The sequence below is a fragment of the Drosophila mauritiana genome, chromosome 3L (assembly GCF_004382145.1).
Source record: "Drosophila mauritiana strain mau12 chromosome 3L, ASM438214v1, whole genome shotgun sequence".
NCBI lineage: Eukaryota > Metazoa > Arthropoda > Insecta > Diptera > Drosophilidae > Drosophila > Drosophila mauritiana.
The window spans coordinates 7,457,657-7,482,520 of NC_046669.1; the positions used below are offsets into that span (position 1 = coordinate 7,457,657).

At 42.7% G+C, this 24,864-nt stretch overlaps 1 protein-coding gene across 17 annotated transcripts in view; it reads right to left on the minus strand.

The window, feature by feature from the left end:
• LOC117140948 (ankyrin-3) overlaps window positions 1-24,864 on the minus strand; it is a 55,023-nt gene that overhangs the window by 16,326 nt on the left and 13,833 nt on the right. For 8 of the 17 annotated variants that reach the window (XM_033304162.1, XM_033304148.1, XM_033304150.1 and 5 more), the window contains exons 10-15: window positions 24,493-24,697; window positions 21,042-21,201; window positions 20,139-20,977; window positions 17,591-20,038; window positions 17,432-17,530; window positions 17,294-17,374 (exon numbers count right to left, since the gene is read on the minus strand). In XM_033304162.1, the coding sequence (XP_033160053.1) occupies window positions 17,294-17,374; window positions 17,432-17,530; window positions 17,591-20,038; window positions 20,139-20,977; window positions 21,042-21,201; window positions 24,493-24,697 (3,832 nt within the window). Of the gene's footprint in view, window positions 1-17,276; window positions 17,375-17,431; window positions 17,531-17,590; window positions 20,039-20,138; window positions 20,978-21,041; window positions 21,202-24,492; window positions 24,698-24,864 lie in introns of those variants that run through there. The other 9 variants (XM_033304149.1, XM_033304157.1, XM_033304151.1 and 6 more) reach the window with 2 other exon arrangements.

Genomic DNA, 24,864 nt, shown 5'->3' on the forward strand with positions numbered 1-24,864 from the left:
CGGTTTAACTATCTTGGTATCCTCTGTTGTTATACTAGTGCTTGCTAACTTAATAGTTGTTTGAACTGTTGTTGAACTTTCTTCTGCCTTGAAGGAAATAACATCTCTGGCCTTTACGTCAGGGATAGTAGTGAAGGGTGTCACTGATGAAGTTGCTTCCCTAAAAGGCTTGTCTTGTGGCTTGGGAAAATCTATTTCGTCATCGGTTTCATCGTCCGAATATTCTTTAGGACTGGGCTTATCAGTCTCAAAGACCGACTTGGAACTGTCGTCTGGTTTAGCTAGGACCTTTTCGTCTTTCTTCTCAGGCGACTTTGGTTTTTCTTCAGGATGGAGAGGAGATTTAACCCCACCACCTGTAACACCAGTTACCAAAGAAGTTGGGTGGCTAATAGGCTTGTCTTGTGGCTTGGGAATATCCATTTCGTGATCAGTTTCATCGTCCGAATACTCCTTTAACATAGGCTTTACTGACTCTTTTGGTGCCTTGTCTCCTACTGAGGTTGGGATCTTATCGTCTTTCAATTGTGGAAGCGAATCAATCGGTTTAACTATCTTGGTATCCTCTGTTGTTATACTAGTGCTTGCTAACTTAATAGTTGTTTGAACTGTTGTTGAACTTTCTTCTGCCTTGAAGGAAATAACATCTCTGGCCTTTACGTCAGGGATAGTAGTGAAGGGTGTCACTGATTGAGCTGCTTCCCTAAAAGGCTTGTCTTGTGACTTGGGAAAATCTATTTCGTCATCGGTTTCATCGTCCGAATATTCTTTAGGACTGGGCTTATCAGTCTCAACGACCGACTTGGAACTGTCGTCTGGTTTAGCTAGGACCTTTTCGTCTTTCTTCTCAGGCGACTTTGGTTTTTCCTCAGAATGGAGAGGAGACATAACCCCACCACCTGTAACACCAGTTACCAAAGAAGTTGGGTGGCTAATAGGCTTGTCTTGTGGCTTGGGAATATCTATTTCGTCATCAGTTTCATCGTCCGAATATTCTTTAGGAATGGGCTTATCAGTCTCCACGACCGACTTGGAACTGTCGTCTGGTTTAGCTAGGACCTTTTCGTCTTTCTTCTCAGGCGACTTTGGTTTTTCTTCAGGATGGAGAGGAGATTTAACCCCACCACCTGTAACACCAGTTACCAATGAAGTTGGGTGGCTAATAGGCTTGTCTTGTGGCTTGGGAGTATCTATTTCGTCATCAGTTTCATCGTCCGAATATTCTTTAGGAATGGGCTTATCAGTCTCCACGACCGACTTGGAACTGTCGTCTGGTTTAGCTAGGACCTTTTCGTCTTTCTTCTCAGGCGACTTTGGTTTTTTTTCAGGATGGAGAGGAGATTTAACCCCACCACCTGTAACACCAGTTACCAAAGAAGTTGGGTGGCTAATAGGCTTGTCTTGTGGCTTGGGAATATCTATTTCGTCATCGGTTTCATCGTCCGAATACTCCTTTAACATAGGCTTTACTGACTCTTTTGGTGCCTTGTCTCCTACTGATGTTGGGATCTTATCGTCTTTCAATTGTGGAAGCGAATCAATCGGTTTAACTATCTTGGTATCCTCTGTTGTTATACTAGTGCTTGCTAACTTAATAGTTGTTTGAACTGTTGTTGAACTTTCTTCTGCCTTGAAGGAAATAACATCTCTGGCCTTTACGTCAGGGATAGTAGTGAAGGGTGTCACTGATTGAGCTGCTTCCCTAAAAGGCTTGTCTTGTGACTTGGGAAAATCTATTTCGTCATCGGTTTCATCGTCCGAATATTCTTTAGGACTGGGCTTATCAGTCTCAACGACCGACTTGGAACTGTCGTCTGGTTTAGCTAGGACCTTTTCGTCTTTCTTCTCAGGCGACTTTGGTTTTTCCTCAGAATGGAGAGGAGACATAACCCCACCACCTGTAACACCAGTTACCAAAGAAGTTGGGTGGCTAATAGGCTTGTCTTGTGGCTTGGGAATATCTATTTCGTCATCAGTTTCATCGTCCGAATATTCTTTAGGACTGGGCTTATCAGTCTCAACGACCGACTTGGAACTGTCGTCTGGTTTAGCTAGGACCTTTTCGTCTTTCTTCTCAGGCGACTTTGGTTTTTCCTCAGAATGGAGAGGAGACATAACCCCACCACCTGTAACACCAGTTACCAAAGAAGTTGGGTGGCTAATAGGCTTGTCTTGTGGCTTGGGAATATCTATTTCGTCATCAGTTTCATCGTCCGAATATTCTTTAGGAATGGGCTTATCAGTCTCCACGACCGACTTGGAACTGTCGTCTGGTTTAGCTAGGACCTTTTCGTCTTTCTTCTCAGGCGACTTTGGTTTTTCTTCAGGATGGAGAGGAGATTTAACCCCACCACCTGTAACACCAGTTACCAATGAAGTTGGGTGGCTAATAGGCTTGTCTTGTGGCTTGGGAATATTTATTTCGTCATCAGTTTCATCGTCCGAATATTCTTTAGGACTGGGCTTATCAGTCTCAACGACCGACTTGGAACTGTCGTCTGGTTTAGCTAGGACCTTTTGGTCTTTCTTCTCAGGCGACTTTGGTTTTTCCTCAGAATGGAGAGGAGACATAACCCCACCACCTGTAACACCAGTTACCAAAGAAGTTGGGTGGCTAATAGGCTTGTCTTGTGGCTTGGGAATATCTATTTCGTCATCAGTTTCATCGTCCGAATATTCTTTAGGACTGGGCTTATCAGTCTCAACGACCGACTTGGAACTGTCGTCTGGTTTAGCTAGGACCTTTTCGTCTTTCTTCTCAGGCGACTTTGGTTTTTCCTCAGAATGGAGAGGAGACATAACCCCACCACCTGTAAGACCAGTTACCAAAGAAGTTGGGTGGCTAATAGGCTTGTCTTGTGGCTTGGGAATATCTATTTCGTCATCGGTTTCATCGTCCGAATATTCTTTAGGACTGGGCTTATCAGTCTCAACGACCGACTTGGAACTGTCGTCTGGTTTAGCTAGGACCTTTTCGTCTTTCTTCTCAGGCGACTTTGGTTTTTCCTCAGAATGGAGAGGAGATTTAATCCCACCTCCTGTAAGACCAGTTACCAAAGAAGTTGGGTGGCTAATAGGCTTGTCTTGTGGCTTGGGAATATCTATTTCGTCATCGGTTTCATCGTCCGAATATTCTTTAGGACTGGGCTTATCAGTCTCAACGACCGACTTCGAACTGTCGTCTGGTTTAGCTAGGACCTTTTCGTCTTTCTTCTCAGGCGACTTTGGTTTTTTCTCAGAAAGGAGAGGAGACATAACCCCACCACCTGTAACACCAGTTACCAAAGAAGTTGGGTGGCTAATAGGCTTGTCTTGTGGCTTGGGAATATCTATTTCGTCATCGGTTTCATCGTCCGAATATTCTTTAGGACTGGGCTTATCAGTCTCAACGACCGACTTGGAACTGTCGTCTGGTTTAGCTAGGACCTTTTCGTCTTTCTTCTCAGGCGACTTTGGTTTTTCTTCAGGATGGAGAGGAGATTTAACCCCACCACCTGTAACACCAGTTACCAAAGAAGTTGGGTGGCTAATAGGCTTGTCTTGTGGCTTGGGAATATCTATTTCGTCATCAGTTTCATCGTCCGAATATTCTTTAGGAATGGGCTTATCAGTCTCCACGACCGACTTGGAACTGTCGTCTGGTTTAGCTAAGACCTTTTCGTCTTTCTTCTCAGGCGACTTTGGTTTTTCCTCAGAATGGAGATGAGACATAACCCCACCACCTGTAACACCAGTTACCAAAGAAGTTGGGTGGCCAATAGGCTTGTCTTGTGGCTTGGGAATATCTATTTCGTCATCGGTTTCATCGTCCGAATATTCTTTAGGACTGGGCTTATCAGTCTCAACGACCGACTTGGAACTGTCGTCTGGTTTAGCTAGGACCTTTTCGTCTTTCTTCTCAGGCGACTTTGGTTTTTCTTCAGGATGGAGAGGAGATTTAACCCCACCACCTGTAACACCAGTTACCAATGAAGTTGGATGGCTAATAGGCTTGTCTTGTGGCTTGGGAATATCTATTTCGTCATCAGTTTCATCGTCCGAATATTCTTTAGGACTGGGCTTATCAGTCTCAACGACCGACTTGGAACTGTCGTCTGGTTTAGCTAGGACATATTCGTCTTTCTTCTCAGGCGACTTTGGTTTTTCTTCAGGATGGAGAGGAGATTTAACCCCACCACCTGTAACACCAGTTACCAATGAAGTTGGATGGCTAATAGGCTTGTCTTGTGGCTTGGGAATATCTATTTCGTCATCAGTTTCATCGTCCGAATATTCTTTAGAACTGGGCTTATCAGTCTCAACGACCGACTTGGAACTGTCGTCTGGTTTAGCTAGGACCTTTTCGTCTTTCTTCTCAGGCGACTTTGGTTTTTCTTCAGGATGGAGAGGAGATTTAACCCCACCACCTGTAACACCAGTTACCAATGAAGTTGGATGGCTAATAGGCTTGTCTTGTGGCTTGGGAATATCTATTTCGTCATCAGTTTCATCGTCCGAATATTCTTTAGGACTGGGCTTATCAGTCCCAACGACCGACTTGGAACTGTCGTCTGGTTTAGCTATGACCTTTTCGTCTTTCTTCTCAGGCGACTTTGGTTTTTCTTCAGGATGGAGAGGAGATTTAACCCCACCACCTGTAACACCAGTTACCAATGAAGTTGGATGGCTAATAGGCTTGTCTTGTGGCTTGGGAATATCTATTTCGTCATCAGTTTCATCGTCCGAATATTCTTTAGGACTGGGCTTATCAGTCTCAATGACCGACTTGGAACTGTCGTCTGGTTTAGCTAGGACCTTTTCGTCTTTCTTCTCAGGCGACTTTGGTTTTTCCTCAGAATGGAGAGGAGACATAACCCCACCACCTGTAACACCAGTTACCAAAGAAGTTGGGTGGCCAATAGGCTTGTCTTGTGGCTTGGGAATATCTATTTCGTCATCAGTTTCATCGTCCGAATATTCTTTAGGACTGGGCTTATCAGTCTCCACGACCGACTTGGAACTGTCGTCTGGTTTAGCTAGGACCTTTTCGTCTTTCTTCTCAGGCGACTTTGGTTTTTCTTCAGGATGGAGAGGAGATTTAACCCCACCACCTGTAACACCAGTTACCAATGAAGTTGGATGGCTAATAGGCTTGTCTTGTGGCTTGGGAATATCTATTTCATCGGTTTCATCGTCCGAATATTCTTTAGGACTGGGCTTATCAGTCTCAACGACCGACTTGGAACTGTCGTCTGGTTTAGCTAGGACCTTTTCGTCTTTCTTCTCAGGCGACTTTGGTTTTTCCTCAGAATGGAGAGGAGACATAACCCCACCACCTGTAACACCAGTTACCAAAGAAGTTGGGTGGCCAATAGGCTTGTCTTGTGGCTTGGGAATATCTATTTCATCGGTTTCATCGTCCGAATATTCTTTAGGACTGGGCTTATCAGTCTCAACGACCGACTTGGAACTGTCGTCTGGTTTAGCTAGGACCTTTTCGTCTTTCTTCTCAGGCGACTTTGGTTTTTCCTCAGGATGAAGAGGAGATTTAACCCCACCACCTGTAACACCAGTTACCAAAGAAGTTGGGTGGCTAATAGGCTTGTCTTGTGGCTTGGGAATATCCATTTCGTGATCAGTTTCATCGTCCGAATACTCCTTTAACATAGGCTTTACTGACTCTTTTGGTGCCTTGTCTCCTACTGAGGTTGGGATCTTATCGTCTTTCAATTGTGGAAGCGAATCAATCGGTTTAACTATCTTGGTATCCTCTGTTGTTATACTAGTGCTTGCTAACTTAATTGTTGTTTGAACTGTTGTTGAACTTTCTTCTGCCTTGAAGGAAATAACATCTCTGGCCTTTACGTCAGGGATAGTAGTGAAGGGTGTCACTGATGGAGTTGCTTCCCTAAAAGGCTTGTCTTGTGGCTTGGGAAAATCTATTTCGTCATCGGTTTCATCGTCCGAATATTCTTTAGGACTGGGCTTATCAGTCTCAACGACCGACTTGGAACTGTCGTCTGGTTTAGCTAGGACCTTTTCGTGTTTCTTCTCAGGCGACTTTGGTTTTTCTTCAGGATGGAGAGGAGATTTAACCCCACCACCTGTAACACCAGTTACCAATGAAGTTGGATGGCTAATAGGCTTGTCTTGTGGCTTGGGAATATCTATTTCGTCATCAGTTTCATCGTCCGAATATTCTTTAGGACTGGGCTTATCAGTCTCAACGACCGACTTGGAACTGTCGTCTGGTTTAGCTAGGACCTTTTCGTCTTTCTTCTCAGGCGACTTTGGTTTTTCCTCAGAATGGAGAGGAGACATAACCCCACCACCTGTAACACCAGTTACCAAAGAAGTTGGGTGGCCAATAGGCTTGTCTTGTGGCTTGGGAATATCTATTTCGTCATCGGTTTCATCGTCCGAATATTCTTTAGGACTGGGCTTATCAGTCTCAACGACCGACTTGGAACTGTCGTCTGGTTTAGCTAGGACCTTTTCGTCTTTCTTCTCAGGCGACTTTGGTTTTTCTTCAGGATGGAGAGGAGATTTAACCCCACCACCTGTAACACCAGTTACCAATGAAGTTGGATGGCTAATAGGCTTGTCTTGTGGCTTGGGAATATCTATTTCGTCATCAGTTTCATCGTCCGAATATTCTTTAGAACTGGGCTTATCAGTCTCAACGACCGACTTGGAACTGTCGTCTGGTTTAGCTAGGACCTTTTCGTCTTTCTTCTCAGGCGACTTTGGTTTTTCCTCAGAATGGAGAGGAGACATAACCCCACCACCTGTAACACCAGTTACCAAAGAAGTTGGGTGGCTAATAGGCTTGTCTTGTGGCTTGGGAATATCCATTTCGTGATCAGTTTCATCGTCCGAATATTCTTTAGGACTGGGCTTATCAGTCCCAACGACCGACTTGGAACTGTCGTCTGGTTTAGCTATGACCTTTTCGTCTTTCTTCTCAGGCGACTTTGGTTTTTCTTCAGGATGGAGAGGAGATTTAACCCCACCACCTGTAACACCAGTTACCAATGAAGTTGGATGGCTAATAGGCTTGTCTTGTGGCTTGGGAATATCTATTTCGTCATCAGTTTCATCGTCCGAATATTCTTTAGGACTGGGCTTATCAGTCTCAATGACCGACTTGGAACTGTCGTCTGGTTTAGCTAGGACCTTTTCGTCTTTCTTCTCAGGCGACTTTGGTTTTTCCTCAGAATGGAGAGGAGACATAACCCCACCACCTGTAACACCAGTTACCAAAGAAGTTGGGTGGCCAATAGGCTTGTCTTGTGGCTTGGGAATATCTATTTCGTCATCAGTTTCATCGTCCGAATATTCTTTAGGACTGGGCTTATCAGTCTCCACGACCGACTTGGAACTGTCGTCTGGTTTAGCTAGGACCTTTTCGTCTTTCTTCTCAGGCGACTTTGGTTTTTCTTCAGGATGGAGAGGAGATTTAACCCCACCACCTGTAACACCAGTTACCAATGAAGTTGGATGGCTAATAGGCTTGTCTTGTGGCTTGGGAATATCTATTTCATCGGTTTCATCGTCCGAATATTCTTTAGGACTGGGCTTATCAGTCTCAACGACCGACTTGGAACTGTCGTCTGGTTTAGCTAGGACCTTTTCGTCTTTCTTCTCAGGCGACTTTGGTTTTTCCTCAGGATGAAGAGGAGATTTAACCCCACCACCTGTAACACCAGTTACCAAAGAAGTTGGGTGGCTAATAGGCTTGTCTTGTGGCTTGGGAATATCCATTTCGTCATCAGTTTCATCGTCCGAATATTCTTTAGGACTGGGCTTATCAGTCTCCACGACCGACTTGGAACTGTCGTCTGGTTTAGCTAGGACCTTTTCGTCTTTCTTCTCAGGCGACTTTGGTTTTTCTTCAGGATGGAGAGGAGATTTAACCCCACCACCTGTAACACCAGTTACCAATGAAGTTGGATGGCTAATAGGCTTGTCTTGTGGCTTGGGAATATCTATTTCGTCATCAGTTTCATCGTCCGAATATTCTTTAGAACTGGGCTTATCAGTCTCAACGACCGACTTGGAACTGTCGTCTGGTTTAGCTAGGACCTTTTCGTCTTTCTTCTCAGGCGACTTTGGTTTTTCCTCAGAATGGAGAGGAGACATAACCCCACCACCTGTAACACCAGTTACCAAAGAAGTTGGGTGGCTAATAGGCTTGTCTTGTGGCTTGGGAATATCCATTTCGTGATCAGTTTCATCGTCCGAATACTCCTTTAACATAGGCTTTACTGACTCTTTTGGTGCCTTGTCTCCTACTGAGGTTGGGATCTTATCGTCTTTCAATTGTGGAAGCGAATCAATCGGTTTAACTATCTTGGTATCCTCTGTTGTTATACTAGTGCTTGCTAACTTAATTGTTGTTTGAACTGTTGTTGAACTTTCTTCTGCCTTGAAGGAAATAACATCTCTGGCCTTTACGTCAGGGATAGTAGTGAAGGGTGTCACTGATGGAGTTGCTTCCCTAAAAGGCTTGTCTTGTGGCTTGGGAATATCTATTTCGTCATCAGTTTCATCGTCCGAATATTCTTTAGGACTGGGCTTATCAGTCTCAACGACCGACTTGGAACTGTCGTCTGGTTTAGCTAGGACCTTTTCGTCTTTCTTCTCAGGCGACTTTGGTTTTTCTTCAGGATGGAGAGGAGATTTAACCCCACCACCTGTAACACCAGTTACCAAAGAAGTTGGGTGGCTAATAGGCTTGTCTTGTGGCTTGGGAATATCTATTTCGTCATCAGTTTCATCGTCCAAATATTCTTTAGGACTGGGCTTATCAGTCTCAACGACCGACTTGGAACTGTCGTCTGGTTTAGCTAGGACCTTTTCGTCTTTCTTCTCAGGCGACTTTGGTTTTTCTTCAGGATGGAGAGGAGATTTAACCCCACCACCTGTAACACCAGTTAACAAAGAAGTTGGATGGCTAATAGGCTTGTCTTGTGGCTTGGGAAAATCTATTTCGTCATCGGTTTCATCGTCCGAATATTCTTTAGGACTGGGCTTATCAGTCTCAACGACCAACTTGGAACTGTCGTCTGGTTTAGCTAGGACCTTTTCGTCTTTCTTCTCAGGCGACTTTGGTTTTTCTTCAGGATGGAGAGGAGATTTAACCCCACCACCTGTAACACCAGTTACCAAAGAAGTTGGATGGCTAATAGGCTTGTCTTGTGGCTTGGGAAAATCTATTTCGTCATCGGTTTCATCGTCCGAATATTCTTTAGGACTGGGCTTATCAGTCTCAACGACCGACTTGGAACTGTCGTCTGGTTTAGCTAGGACCTTTTCGTCTTTCTTCTCAGGCGACTTTGGTTTTTCTTCAGGATGGAGAGGAGATTTAACCCCACCAACTGTAACACCAGTTACCAATGAAGTTGGGTGGCTAATAGGCTTGTCTTGTGGCTTGGGAAAATCTATTTCGTCATCGGTTTCATCGTCCGAATATTCTTTAGGACTGGGCTTATCAGTCTCAACGACCGACTTGGAATTGTCGTCTGGTTTAGCTAGGACCTTTTCGTCTTTCTTCTCAGGCGACTTTGGTTTTCCTTCAGGATGGAGAGGAGATTTAACCCCACCAACTGTAACACCAGTTACCAATGAAGTTGGATGGCTAATAGGCTTGTCTTGTGGCTTGGGAATATCTATTTCGTCATCAGTTTCATCGTCCGAATATTCTTTAGGAATGGGCTTATCAGTCTCAACGACCGACTTGGAACTGTCGTCTGGTTTAGCTAGGACCTTTTCGTCTTTCTTCTCAGGCGACTTTAGTTTTTCTTCAGGATGGAGAGGAGATTTAACCCCACCACCTGTAACACCAGTTACCAAAGAAGTTGGGTGGCTAATAGGATTGTCTTGTGGCTTCGGAATATCCATTTCGTGATCAGTTTCATCGTCCGAATACTCCTTTAACATAGGCTTTACTGACTCTTTTGGTGCCTTGTCTCCTACTGAGGTTGGGATCTTATCGTCTTTCAATTGTGGAAGCGAATCAATCGGTTTAACTATCTTGGTATCCTCTGTTGTTATACTAGTGCTTGCTAACTTAATTGTTGTTTGAACTGTTGTTGAACTTTCTTCTGCCTTGAAGGAAATAACATCTCTGGCCTTTACGTCAGGGATAGTAGTGAAGGGTGTCACTGATGGAGCTGCTTCCCTAAAAATCTTGTCTTGCGGCTTGGGAAAATCTATTTCGTCATCGGTTTCATCGTCCGAATATTCTTTAGGACTGGGCTTATCAGTCTCAACGACCGACTTGGAACTGTCGTCTGGTTTAGCTAGGACCTTTTCGTCTTTCTTCTCAGGCGACTTTGGTTTTTCCTCAGAATGGAGAGGAGACATAACCCCACCACCTGTAACACCAGTTACCAATGAAGTTGGATGGCTAATAGGCTTGTCTTGTGGCTTGGGAATATCTATTTCGTCATCAGTTTCATCGTCCGAATACACCTTTAACATAGGCTTTACTGACTCTTTTGGTGCATTGTCTCCTACTGAGGTTGGGATCTTATCGTCTTTCAATTGTGAAAGCAAATCAATCGGTTTAACTATCTTGGTATCCTCTGTTGTTATACTAGTGCTTGCTAACTTAATAGTTGTTTGAACTGTTGTTGAACTTTCTTCTGCCTTGAAGGAAATAACATCTGTGGCCTTTACGTCAGGGATAGTAGTGAAGGGTGTCACTGATGGAGCTGCTTCCCTAAAAATCTTGTCTTGCGGCTTGGGAAAATCTATTTCGTCATCGGTTTCATCGTCCGAATATTCTTTAGGACTGGGCTTATCAGTCTCAACGACCGACTTGGAACTGTCGTCTGGTTTAGCTAGGACCTTTTCGTCTTTCTTCTCAGGCGACTTTGGTTTGTCTTCAGGATGGAGAGGAGATTTAAGCCCACCACCTGTAACACCAGTTACCAAAGAAGTTGGATGGCTAATAGGATTGTCTTGTGGCTTCGGAATATCCATTTCGTGATCAGTTTCATCGTCCGAATACTCCTTTAACATAGGCTTTACTGACTCTTTTGGTGCATTGTCTCCTACTGAGGTTGGGATCTTATCGTCTTTCAATTGTGGAAGCGAATCAATCGGTTTAACTATCTTGGTATCCTCTGTTGTTATACTAGTGCTTGCTAACTTAATAGTTGTTTGAACTGTTGTTGAACTTTCTTCTGCCTTGAAGGAAATAACATCTCTGGCCTTTACGTCAGGGATAGTAGTGAAGGGTGTCACTGATGGAGCTGCTTCCCTAAAAATCTTGTCTTGCGGCTTGGGAAAATCTATTTCGTCATCGGTTTCATCGTCCGAATATTCTTTAGGACTGGGCTTATCAGTCTCAACGACCGACTTGGAACTGTCGTCTGGTTTAGCTAGGACCTTTTCGTCTTTCTTCTCAGGCGACTTTAGTTTTTCTTCAGGATGGAGAGGAGATTTAACCCCACCACCTGTAACACCAGTTACCAAAGAAGTTGGGTGGCTAATAGGATTGTCTTGTGGCTTCGGAATATCCATTTCGTGATCAGTTTCATCGTCCGAATACTCCTTTAACATAGGCTTTACTGACTCTTTTGGTGCATTGTCTCCTACTGAGGTTGGGATCTTATCGTCTTTCAATTGTGAAAGCGAATCAATCGGTTTAACTATCTTGGTATCCTCTGTTGTTATACTAGTGCTTGCTAACTTAATAGTTGTTTGAACTGTTGTTGAACTTTCTTCTGCCTTGAAGGAAATAACATCTCTGGCCTTTACGTCAGGGATAGTAGTGAAGGGTGTCACTGATGGAGTTGCTTCCCTAAAAATCTTGTCTTGTGGCTGGGGAATATCTATTTCGTCATCGGTTTCATCGCCAGAATATTCTTTAGGACTGGGCTTATCAGTCTCAAAGACCGACTTGGAACTGTCGTCTGGTTTAGCTAGGACCTTTTCGTCTTTCTTCTCAGGCGACTTTGGTTTTTCTTCAGGATGGACAGGAGATTTAACCCCACCACCTGTAACACCAGTTACCAAAGAAGTTGGATGGCTAATAGGCTTGTCTTGTGGCTTGGGAATATCTATTTCGTGATCAGTTTCATCGTCCGAATACTCCCTTAATATAGGCTTTACTGACTCTTTTGGTGCCTTGTCTCCTACTGAGGTTGGGATCTTATCGTCTTTCAATTGTGGAAGCGAATAAATCGGTTTAACTATCTTGGTATCCTCTGTTGTTATACTAGTGCTTGCTAACTTAATAGTTGTTTGAACTGTTGTTGAACTTTCTTCTGCCTTGAAGGAAATAACATCTCTGGCCTTTACGTCAGGGATAGTAGTGAAGGGTGTCACTGATGGAGTTGCTTCCCTAAAAATCTTGTCTTGTGGCTGGGGAATATCTATTTCGTCATCGGTTTCATCGCCAGAATATTCTTTAGGACTGGGCTTATCAGTCTCAAAGACCGACTTGGAACTGTCGTCTGGTTTAGCTAGGACCTTTTCGTCTTTCTTCTCAGGCGACTTTGGTTTTTCTTCAGGATGGAGAGGAGACTTATCTCCACTGGCTGTTACAGAAGATATTGGTGCAGTGGAGTGAATGCAGTCTGTTTTTCCCCCGCATTGTTTTTTAAGTGTGGCTCCTGATTTGCTAAACATCTCACCTTGACTATCGTTTGCCGTTGGAAATTTGGTTATATCTCTTTTTTCAGTACTCTTGGCGATCTCGGTTGTATCAATAAAAGATGACTGTTCAATTTTTGATAAGAGCTGAAGCTTGCATTTTTTGTTTAAAGTGTCCAGTTCCTCGTCGCTTTCACTTTCAATTGGTTCCTTACCTAAATAAGATTTCCCTTCAGGTGGAAATTTATCAGTCATTGTAACAAGTTCAGAGGTCAAGCTTATTTGTGTTTGAAGCTCATCTAAATTATCCTGAGTGGGAAACTTATTTTTGTCAGGATTTTGGTTATCTGCTTGTGCTGTCTTGTGCACGAGTTTATCTAATTTTGATTTAAATTCACTAGATTCGTGGACGATTTTCTTTGTATCAGCAATGTCAGTCTTCGAAATGGAATGTAATCGTTCGAGGGTGTGTGAAATTTTTGGAAATTCTACGAATTTTGTATCCAAATTCGTTTCTTTTGGAAATTTTTGTGTATCACAATCTTTTAAAAATCTAATTTGACCTTTTTCAATCGCAGCTACTTCTTCATTTAAACTACCCGTGGCAGTAAAATCCTGAATACTTTCTGTAATAGCGAACTTCCCTGACTCGCACTCTAGGAACTTGGCAGTTGTCGACTTTACATTTTTAATAGATGGCATATTTGTTGGGTCTTCTTGCCTTTCAAAGACCTTTGCCATATCTGAGATTGTGCGCTTTGAGCATTTCTTTTCGCATATGTCTTCTAGATTTTCAGTACTACTGCTTGCCTTGTTCAATGTAAAAATGGGCGACTGTACCTTTTGTTCTGGTACGCACTTGGAGCCCAAACCTTCTAAAATCAGATCGGCGTCGGTTAAAATCTGCTGCTCTAAGGACGAAACATCAACCTTACGGTCTGGGGTTGTGCGCTTGCGTGGACTGAAAGGTTTGGCCTCTAAGCTAGCCGCAGGATATTTACGTTCAATGTCCTGCACAACTTCCTTAACCTTTGGTAACGCCTCAATGACATCCCTATCTTCTAAGTCTAAATGCCTTTCAATTGTCTCAGTAAAAACCCTTTCAGGTACCTGGTCTACTTGCCTATTTAAATCTATTACCTGTTCAGTTAAAGTCTTTTCCGTTTCACATAAGTCTTCAGCTACCACAAAGGACTTGCGCTTCTCACAAACTTTTTCACAAACCTCTTCATCAATCTCTTTAAGGCCAAGAGACATGGCCTCGATGGGTGAAATTTTTACAACCTCAGAGGGTGGTTCACATTTGAATATCTTTTCCAGGGCCAAATCTGCTGGCGTAAGTATTTGCTTTTCTAGTTCTACTACATTGGGTTCCTTGTCATCTTCATGGGGCTTGCGTTTTTGCACGGTAAACGGAATGGCCGACACCACTGTACTGCAGATCTTATCCTCCATACTCTGCACCACCTCTCGCACCACCGGCACATTGTCGCCTATATATTTGGGTGTCACAGTGGATGACTTGCCCACCGACTCCAATGATTCTGTGCTGCAACTGCTCTCCAAACGCATGATCTTGCGTCTGACATCACCACAGCCCATAATTTGTTCTAAATACTCCCTATCACTGGCGGTCTTCTCTGCCTCTGTTTTTGCATCTACAACTACTGCGGCCTGCTCCTTCAGATCCTTGTGTTTTTGCTGATCTTGCCCAGGAATAGTCAAATCTACTTTGGTGCGATCTATTTGTGCTGTCATGGTCGTCGTTGTTGTCATCTTCGGTGTTTGACTACTTGTACTCATTTCTGTAAATGAGGTAGTGTCTTGTGAGTACAATTTCTGAATATCGGGGGGAGCTACCACACTATGGAGCAGCTTATCAGGTTCATCTGTTCTTGTAAAGGTTTCGGATTTTACATTATGAACACTGAAGTGCTCTGTTTGAGGCATTCCGGGGATGGCGAATTGGGGTTTGGTTAGGAGAGTAAAGTAGAGTAAAAACAAGCAATATAAACACAATTAACACCAATTTCGATTAAACCATATTTTCATTTTTATGGTGGATTAGTTAGTCTATGTACACAGTGCAATCAAGTTGCAATCACCTTCATAGAGGCTGGTATATATGGGTATATTCTTACTACAAGCTTTACGCCAAAAACCCAGCAGCAGGCACAAACATGCAATTAATGCTTATGCTTTAGTACTTTGTTGAGAAGCGCAATTAAAATTTCTGTTTCGCAATTAACAGATGCCAAATTCCAGATGGAGCTTAGCTGAACCGACCCAACTTGAACTGGGATTGAGATAAGCTTAGCTTCATTCAGGCACATACGTTTAGATGCTGCATATGAGGTCGTGGATAATTGGGTCCATTTCTGCTTGTTTGGATGCTGCACAAGATTCAAGGCTTCGAGTAAAATTCAAGAGCTGATCTTAGCGAATTACGTTTGCATGTTTTCGAATTGCAAATATTTAAGCAATGTTTATGTTGATTATGAAATCAAAAAGCAAAATTATCTAGTATTGCAAGATTTGGATCAAGCCACGACATCATATGTCACATACTCGTATATTTAATGAGCTCTATAAACAATCAATTACATTTAAAAAGCGCGCTGGGTTGGTGGGTCTGGGTGCAAATAAATCAAATGTTGATTATACAGTGAGGCTATTACAATTGTGGCTGTTATAAAATTCGCAAATAATGACAAAAGAGTACGAATACGAGTTGTTTATGCTGCATAGGAGTACTACAGTGAGATCTGGTTATGACTCGACTTAACATTCAGGTACAGTACACTATTATCGATATATATTTATGGTAAGTATATGCTTTTTCGTTAAGGTTTGATAAAGTTACGATAAGCAACAGAACACATAATTATTTGCGAAAAACAAATTAAACATAAACATTGCAAACTGAAGGCCATGGTGGTTCACTGGAGTGTTCTTCGATAAATCCTCATATGGAGATCACTAGCCGGGTGGAGGACGTCCAGCTCCTTGCTGATCCCAATATGGGTGAGGTTTCAATTTGGGTTTTATTTTTACAATTTCGGAAATCCAAAAGTATGCCAAAAGTGTTTATCTTAATGAAAAAAATCTTAGTAATTGCTAAACGAATGTTAATATATGTAGTATTGCATATTTGGCTTAGCTATAGATATATTCTATAGGCCGATTGAGTACGAGTATAGTAAACAAGGTTATTACATAGGTTAAACACAAATCGAAATTTATTTAAATTGTAGCTTGCAGTAGTTCATTGAAAAACATAAACTCAATTGCTTAAATATTTGTAATTGCAAACGTAATTATTATACCATGATAGTTGAGAGGACAACAATGAGACAGACCTATCAGAAAACGATACCCATCATAGATGTATAGACATAGGACCTGAAGCTGTGGCAACTTTTCAAATTGATTGTAATTATACATGAGAACTTACCATTAAAATACAATAGACTTAATGTTACTTTAGAGTATTGTTAAGTTTATGTGAATAGTTTATTCCGTTTCGCATTGAATGAATCACAATCACAAATCAGCACAATATTTTTAAAATATTTTTCAAATAACTCCAATCCAATTCAATATGTCATGGGTGTAGTCCTCACTTTTACGTTACTCTGTTTAAATTCTGAATCGCGCGTACTTGGGAAATTCAAATTCGTGACTAAATCTGCCCGAAATGCGCGGCTATCGCTGTACTGCAAGAATGCCAGAGGCAAATTAAATTAAGTATACGCCACCGTGCGGGTTTTGCCAGCGTTTTACCCCGCGCCCTATGACATAAGGGCGCTAGTCTCAGTTTTTCACCACCCTGCGGTGGATTGGATAGACTATACTTATATAAGGAACCACACAGAAAATTCTATTAACTGTGGATGCCTTTCGAGGGCTAATGGACTAATAGGCTTTCTACGGTCAACAGGAAAATATCCGCGATTGGAGAGCGTTTGGGGAAAAAGTTAAAGTTGCTAACGAATATCGATCCGTGATTCGATCTATCTATTGAATGCCCCACTGACAATGACACCACCGAATGTTATGCATTCACTGCGCAGAACGGCGCCAGACAAACAATTAGCCATGTTTCTGCGACCTTTCGTCAGTGTTAACGTAATTGGATTATCGGGAAACTTAGCTACATTTGCTTTGGTACAAGTATCTGCGTGATTTCGTGGCCATATTCATTCATTGCGCTTCAGTTTGTTGTTTGTTATCTTAGGATTGGGATATCCCTTTTAATTTTCGATTTATGGCACTCTTACTGCCGCACTTATAGACTTTTTTAATTAAGATACACACAGTAGCAGTTTGCCAGTCGTTTTTTTTTTTACAAATACAATTAACTAACTAACGGTTTTTAGATCGCAATCGTTTAATGGTTGAATGGTACTTTGCATACAAAAAGCCTTTTGACTTAAATCAAGATGGAATGTAGAGGAACAGAGAAGAGTAGTACCGAAATGGGATAAAACAGAAAAATATTTCAAGGAACACTACGGAATGTGGCAAAACTGTAAATGAAAAGATTCAAATGAAAAGAAGGGGTGTATACAAATTATGGTAACAGACTTATATTCGTTTACCGAAAAAGGCAAAAATAAAAAATATATAAAGTAAGTTAACATAACAATTACAAATTGCATAGAAATTGAGCATAGAGGCAGCCACCCATTTCAGGACTTGCACTTACCAATTTTGGTAATGGCAGAAACGCGTTCGAGGGTCGACTCTGTAGTTGTGTGCAGGGTGGTCACAGTGTCGGCCAGATAATCTATTTTCAAATTGTTGTATATATCGAAGCATTAGTGTTACCAACACACCAACTTACCACGTTCCAAGCTGATCAGTTCTGGCTCTTCGTTCTGCTTGTCGGTTTTGTTGTCACTCGGTGTTGGCGGAGGAGTCTGGGAATGTGGGATTTCGCTCTCTGCATCGAAAAATTAGGTAAGACTAGATAATAACTTAAAGAAAACTCTGGGCAACGTACCAATTTTCTTGAGCTCATCACTTATTTCAATCACTCCCACACTCATCTTCTTGGTGATTGTTTCGCCCACCGATTTGCAGAACTCGGCATCGGTCAGTGACTTTCGTGGCTCCATGGATACAGGTGCAGTGAGTCCCTGGTCCATCTTTGAGTCTCCTAACGGCATGGTGGCCTGTTTGCCGAAAGTGTCACTGTCATATTCGCTCGCCAGTTGCTGTGGCTCCTGTGTCACCACACTGGTGGTCAGCTTGGGCGTGTGGAACGGTGATGCTTCATCTCCAACCGGCGCTGCAGACTCAATACCATCGATCAGCTTATCCGTTGGCTTAACAATGTCTGAAGGCAGTTGTGTCTGCTGTTCCATAAGCAGGAAGTCCTCTGTAATTTGTCGCTCATTCAGGGGCTTTTGCTGTTTTGGTTGCTCCACCATTTGCTCGGCGGACTTCATCACCTCTTCCACCAACGATTTGGCAGGCTCAGAGACCAGCTGGGTTTGTTGCTCCATGCTCAAGAAATCAGCGGTTAGTTGTCGCTCATTAAGAGGCTTCTTTTCAGTGGTCTTCACTGGCTCTGGTTCGATCAGAGGCTTTGTAGATTCGTCGAAAACGATTTTCCTGGGTTCCACTACAGGTATCTTACTCGCTGGGGGTGATGGCTTCACTGTGACTATTGATTCTGGTTCCGAAGCACTTGTGGATGTCAAACTAGATTCAAGGGGCTTCTCGGCAGCTTGAGGCATGCTCGGCAATTGGTTTTGTTTCTCCATGCTCAGGAAATCACGAGTGAGCTGGCGGGCATCGGCAGTAGTGATCTGCTCCTCGATTTTGTGGAATGTATCGATAACTTCAGCAACCTTTTGCGCCACCTTGTCCTCCTTGGGTTGAACTTGTAAGAGAGGTTTGTCCTCGATTTTAACTAGTTCCTCCACTTTGCTCGATATTTCCGAGGTTTTTTCAGATTTGGTGACCTTCTCCTCGATCTTGTGGAATGTGTCAAGCAGTTCGGTTACCTTTTCGGCGACTGTTTCGGACTTGGCGATAATTTCAGAGTGATCGACGAGTTGATCTTTGAGCTGCTCACCTCCCAGTCCGGCGGTCATAATGGTGGCCGTAGAGGCCACAACATCATCCAATACTTTTGATTCCCGATCGACCTGCTTATCCACAGATTTCCTCGGCTCCACCTTGGGTATCTTGCTGGCTGCCGGCGATGGCTTGGGTTCGGCCGCAAGTTTCTCACCCTGGAGGAAGTCTTGAGTAATCTTACGTGCATCTACTTCGCTAACCTTCTGAGCTTCGGTTGGTATTGTCTTGACTGGTATCTTTGAGATCGGTTTTTCAACCTTAGCCTCGATGACCGATTCAGTTTCGGATTCAACTGTAGCACGGGGAGCTGCGGTAGGCTTCATCGAGTCATCGCTAGGCTTCCGCGTAAACTTTGGGATCTGAGTCTTGGGCTCACCGCCATGGAAGTCATATTTGACCTTCTTGGCTTCAAATTCAGCAATTGTCTCCTCAATACTTGAGCTCTCGATAACCTGGACAGTCTTCACTTGCTCCGCAGTCACGGCCTTTGAATCCTCCAGGTTTTTAATGGTCTCGCTAACCTTCGATGATTCGACAGACGGCTGTGTGGGCAGAACGGGAGTAGCATCCACAGACTTGCTACTCTCAAAGGAGCTAATAATGTTTTCAACCTTCTTGCTGGCTATTTCGGTCACCTCGCTGATGACTTGTTGCACCTCCTTGACTGTTTCTTGAGGCACTGAAGCCAGAGGGCTGGTCTTCTCCTTGATCTCCTCAACGAACTTCTCATGAACTGTTGCGGTTGTGGAAGTTGCCGGAAGCTGGCTTCGCTTCTCAATCTCTAAGAAGTCTTCGGTAATGTCGCGGGCCTCTTGGCGGGTTATTGTCGTCACTCGGCTGAAGGTCACGCCATCCTTCTCCTTCTTTTCGGCAGCACTAATGTCCTGGACAATCTTGTCAGTCTGATCTGGTGACGATGGCTGGTCTTCCTCCTCTGAGCTACGTCCGGATGTCTTGAACTTGTGCGTAAGTTCCTTGTCGAACTCGCTCTTGCTTACCTCGGTTGAGTCCATCTTGCCCATCTTCATCTTAATGACTTGGTCGGGAACAGTTGTTGTCTTGATAATCACGTTATCGGCAGGCAGTTGCATCAGAATTTCGGACTCATGATGAGCCTTCTTGTCCTCGATTAGACTCTTACGCTTGATTTCGGTTATTTCGCGGGTGATCTCTTTTTTCTGAGTGGAGGCAGGAATTGATCGTTCGATGGACAGACGCTTAACAATCTTTTCCCGCCGTTCGGCAACTGTTCGCTTGGCAGCTTCTTCATCAGACTCCGATTCCTCGACCTCCTTCTCCTCGGCAGAGTATTTGACTTCTTCGCGTTCGTTAATTTGCTGGATTCGCTTGCCTAAGGGGAGAACTTAAAGGGTTATTCCAAACACGTTTGACACTATGGGTTAAAAGCATGCGAAGCAAGCGATCAACGTGCACATTTTTAACACATTTCAATTCATACTTACTTTCCCGGCGAACCAGTTCCTCCACGGACTCCGAGTTCTTCATAAGATCCGCCTCGTCGAATTCACGCGAATGCGATAGTCGTCCACTCTTGCACTTTTTCATGATGTCGTCTCGTCCAATGTTTTTGAGAGCCGTTTCCAGCGAAAGAATATCGTAGTTAGGTTTGTCCTTATACAGGCGAATCATGCTCTGAGCCTGCCTGGCGATGCTGTCTGTGTTTTGGTTGATGATCTCATCGATCTCCTCCCCATTGATGCCAATCTCCGGGGCCAGCTGAATCCAATCCTTACCCAACAGGTTGGATAGATCGACGATGCGGATGTCGCCAATGTAATGGTCATTTTGATGCTTGCTCAAGCTAAACATTGAGGTCCTGTAGGCGGAGGTGACGCGGTCCGAAAAGGCGGTCGTGGAATCCGGAATTACAGCCTCCGGAAGAACGATGTTCAGGATGCAGATGGGCTGTTGCGGTGGCTCGCCCTTGGCCACCTTCGGTTCCTTCATGAACAAAGTGCGTCCAACAATGTCGGCATGTTGATCCTTGACTCGTACTGTGAACGGTAGGCGGTTCTCTCGGAACGCCTTGAATTGCACCTGGAGCTGGTCGCCAGATTTGGTCACTGGAACCAGATTGCCAGCCATCTCGATGTACTGCGGCTTGCCCTCGAGGACCTCGACATCACGGCTCTTGGCCACTTCCGTGTAGAGCTCATGCTTCTCCAGAGTTTTGTCCTCACGATCGTCGGTCATGCAAAAGACCCGGAGTCTAGCTTCGAATGGTTCAACCTTCTTGGCGAATACCACAAACTTGGCAATAAACGGCACATGGATGACTTCCCTGTGTTTAAAGATTCAGAAATTTAGCAAGGCACTACTTAAGGTCCAGATCAGCAAACACTAACTTGTACAGTTCAGTGGCCATTTTGGTGGCATCCGAAATGTTGCGGCAATCCATCAGCCAGAAACGAGCTGACACTGTGGTCGTAAAGGAGACGCAGTCATTGACAAATGTCAAGGGCGTGGAACCGGTGACATCTTCCCATTGAGCACGAGATGGTCCGCCTGGCGATGGATTAGTTAGATGGAATACGGAAACGTTCAATTGCAGGTCTCACGCCTTGGGAAATGGGGTTTACGCATAGACTACATATATGTATGTAAAAACTCTTGAAAATCTCTACTGTTGTCTCATTAGCAGATAAATATTGAATTAATTCCAAAATTGTTGAACTAATTTCTCAAACGAAACCATAAACTCAACACAAAAACGTTTTCAGAGAGAATTACGATTGTGTGTTAATTACAAAGCAATTAGATGGAATAGGAGTAGTATTGAAAAGTATTATTGTATATAGTTTATGGTATAGTATTAAAATCGTATTTAGCGATAAGTATTAGATATAGTATTTAGTATTTTGTGGTTATCTATGGCATGGCATGAGTGTAATGATATAGGTGGAGTCTGTTGAATGTCAAAAGAAGAGTGTAGTGTGTGTGGGGTATGTGAGCTTATGAGGCACTTTGATTTCAAGCATATATTTGGTTAATTTGTTAGGGCTGTAGCATTTACAGAGGTACGAGTACTAGGGTACTTGTTGCGCTTACGTTGAAGCCGTTTCGAAACAACATGCTTAATACTTTGGAAAAAACTAATTTTTGGCTTCTTTTGAATGGAAAATAAGTGAGCGTGTCACGTGTTACTTGTTGTAAATGTGTTCAAATCAACAAAAGATCCAACGAAATGGAATCAAATAATTATACAAATTATAGTAACCGAAACCTAATTGAATAGGAATGTATAAAAGAATCGTCAACTTATTGATATTTATTTTATATGTTTATATTTGTATGGTACATTAACAAAACACCGTTTGTTGTATGATATTATTGAGCTTGCCACAGCGATCGCTTGACTTTAGTTTCTTTCTCAATAGTTGACACTTATTCGGTTTCAGAAAAGTTCTCTTTGGTGCCACAAACAGTAGAAATTCGAAATTGATCATTCTTAATTATTTGATTTTTCATCTTAAAACAAGAAACAATGTACATAATAGTTCTGCTTTCTTTGAAACGAAATAATATCAACCAACACAAACTGTTAACGTTCAATAAACAACGGATAAACAATCTACAATCAGGTGCACGGCATTCCAACCGAAAATCTTAACCAAAATTGAAACGTAAAGCTTGAGAACCTTAACAAGTATGATATGTTAGAATGGAATAAGGATAAGATTCGAATCGGTAACTGAATAACTGAATAAATCAAATTAATCTGGCACGATCTGGTGGCCTTGCTTTAAGTACGGTTTCAATGGCCCAAAGAGCAACTTTAGTTGGCGTTTAGTTTAGCTTACAAAACCTACAAACTCTTTAATGAAATTGTGCAGTTTAGTTATATATTTGGCAACAAACCGCGTGCAGTCAGAAAATCGCTTGGGTAATTCATATTATTGTATGTTAGAGGGAGAGAGGTTAGACAGAGAGAAAGAGAAGGCGGCAAAGACGTTTGCATGACAAGCTTAAGGTTCGAAAAAGTAAATTGGAAAGTTTGCTTACTTCAAAAACTAAGCCGCTTTGAGCTGAAAGCGTTTTCTTGGCTGAGAGAACATTGCCGATCGAGTGGGGCCTTGAAAAGACCCCACTAAACAGAAAGTTAACCCTGAGCATCTGGTGTAGTAAACCCAAAGACGCAGCGCAACCCGAATTTAAGCGAATAACTCAAGGAAACTCAAGGAAATCAATGGGGGCAACTTAGAACAAAGAACTCAAGGGAACGGAGTAAGAACTTAAGGACTTAAGGCATAGAAGTTGAAAAATAAATTGTTTGAAATATTTGCAATAGTTTCTTAACAAGAGAATTTATCATAAATAAAATATGCAGAATTTTCAAATTTTCTTTTGTCAAATTTGCTTTTTGGATTTGGTTGTATGCCTTATTTTGCAACACAATAATATTGCTATTCTTAAAATTTTATTTGGTTTTGTTTGGCATAGAACGAAACAACTAAATATGAACAAATAACGATTTTATTTTGTAAACAGTTTCAATTTGAAACTTCATACATGTTTGTGAATTTCTGAATTTTTGTATTATTTATTTTAGTATTTGTGACGTTTGAGTCAGTTTTAGTTACCTTTTAGAGACCTTTTCCGAAACACACCTTCAATGGATTGAGAAAACAGAACGGAATGCGTGCACACGTATGCAATGACGCATTAGTACGAAATTATAGAACAATTAAATAGGTTTTCAATCAAGAATTGAATCGAAGTTTGTTTTGTTTGGGTTTGTTTTTGCTCAACACGAAATCGAAATTGAAATACGAATCGAAATCATCGAAAATCATCAGAACGAACTAAAGCGATACAAAAAACGCAAATCGAACAAAGGGTAACGGAACGAACACCGTTTGGCACAATGAGAAGACACACTGAACATGACACTGATTTGGGTTGGGATCGAGCTGAAGTACGAGATATAGTTGGTGTGGAGTATCTGTATCTGTTTCTGTAGCTGTATCTTTTTCTGTTTCTGTATGCATCTGTGTGGGTGTCGTTGATGTATGAGCTTATGGTGGCGAATGCTCTACAACTGACTAGTTTTCAAAGGAGATACGATTACGATACGATACGATACGATGCGGGCTACTGCCGGAGCAACCCGTTCGAACAACTTATGTTTACGCATCTACAACACAGACACAAGCACAATGTTTGAGTTTGAATCGGATGGGACCTACGAACGAATGTTTCTCAATTCAATGTTTCAATTCAATCTCATTCTCATAATGGTTATCATAATAAATTTAATTCGGGAGAGTTCCCAGAGTCGTTTTTCTTTGGATTTAGATGGCAATTTCCACTGTACAGGTTTTGGATATAGTATATATGGCATGTATGGTATATATAAAGTACTACGGCTTAGCACATGAGATACTTGTATTCTAAATGTTATAGACAACCAAAACGAATAACGGAAGCACGTACTAAACTCAACTCAACGAAAGCATAAGATATAGTTACACTCAAGAAATCATAAACAGGAATGAAGTAAATGAAGGCCTGAGACAGAGTTATATATAGAGATAGATAGAGAGAGAGAGATAGGATGTGGAAGATATCGGGGGCTTCAAGGAGGATCATTAATACTCAAAAAACATCAACTAACGTAATGGAAATGTAAGTGGATATACTTCGTAATAGTCGTAATGGTAATTGGTAATTGGTAATTGGTAATTGGTAATTGGTAATCGGTAACGGGTAATAATAACTGCTTGGATCACATCGTACAAACAACACAAAAGACCGGCACATAGCTGGCGGATCGGTAATGGATCGGCTTCAACTTACCTGTGATGGAGCATAGCAGACGCAGGGTGGGCGTATTGCCCGAATACTGGTTGATCATACCCTGGCTGTGAGCCTTGGGTGCGGGCATGCTGAGGGTGATGGCCTTGTGGAATTTACGGCGACGCGGCTCGACCGTAACAATTGGGGATACGGCCACGCCGCGACCCAAAAGCTTCGCCGTGAGATCGGGATCGACCGGTTGGGCCTAGAACGAGTGTAACGGATTCGATTGGCACTATAGACAAAAATCGATTTCGATCGGCCACGCTTATACACACAATACACACTGGCATGAGATGAACGGAAAAGTAGTAAACTTAATGAAAATTGACAAAAGAAAATATTGTATACGAAATATGCGCTTCTTGTTTG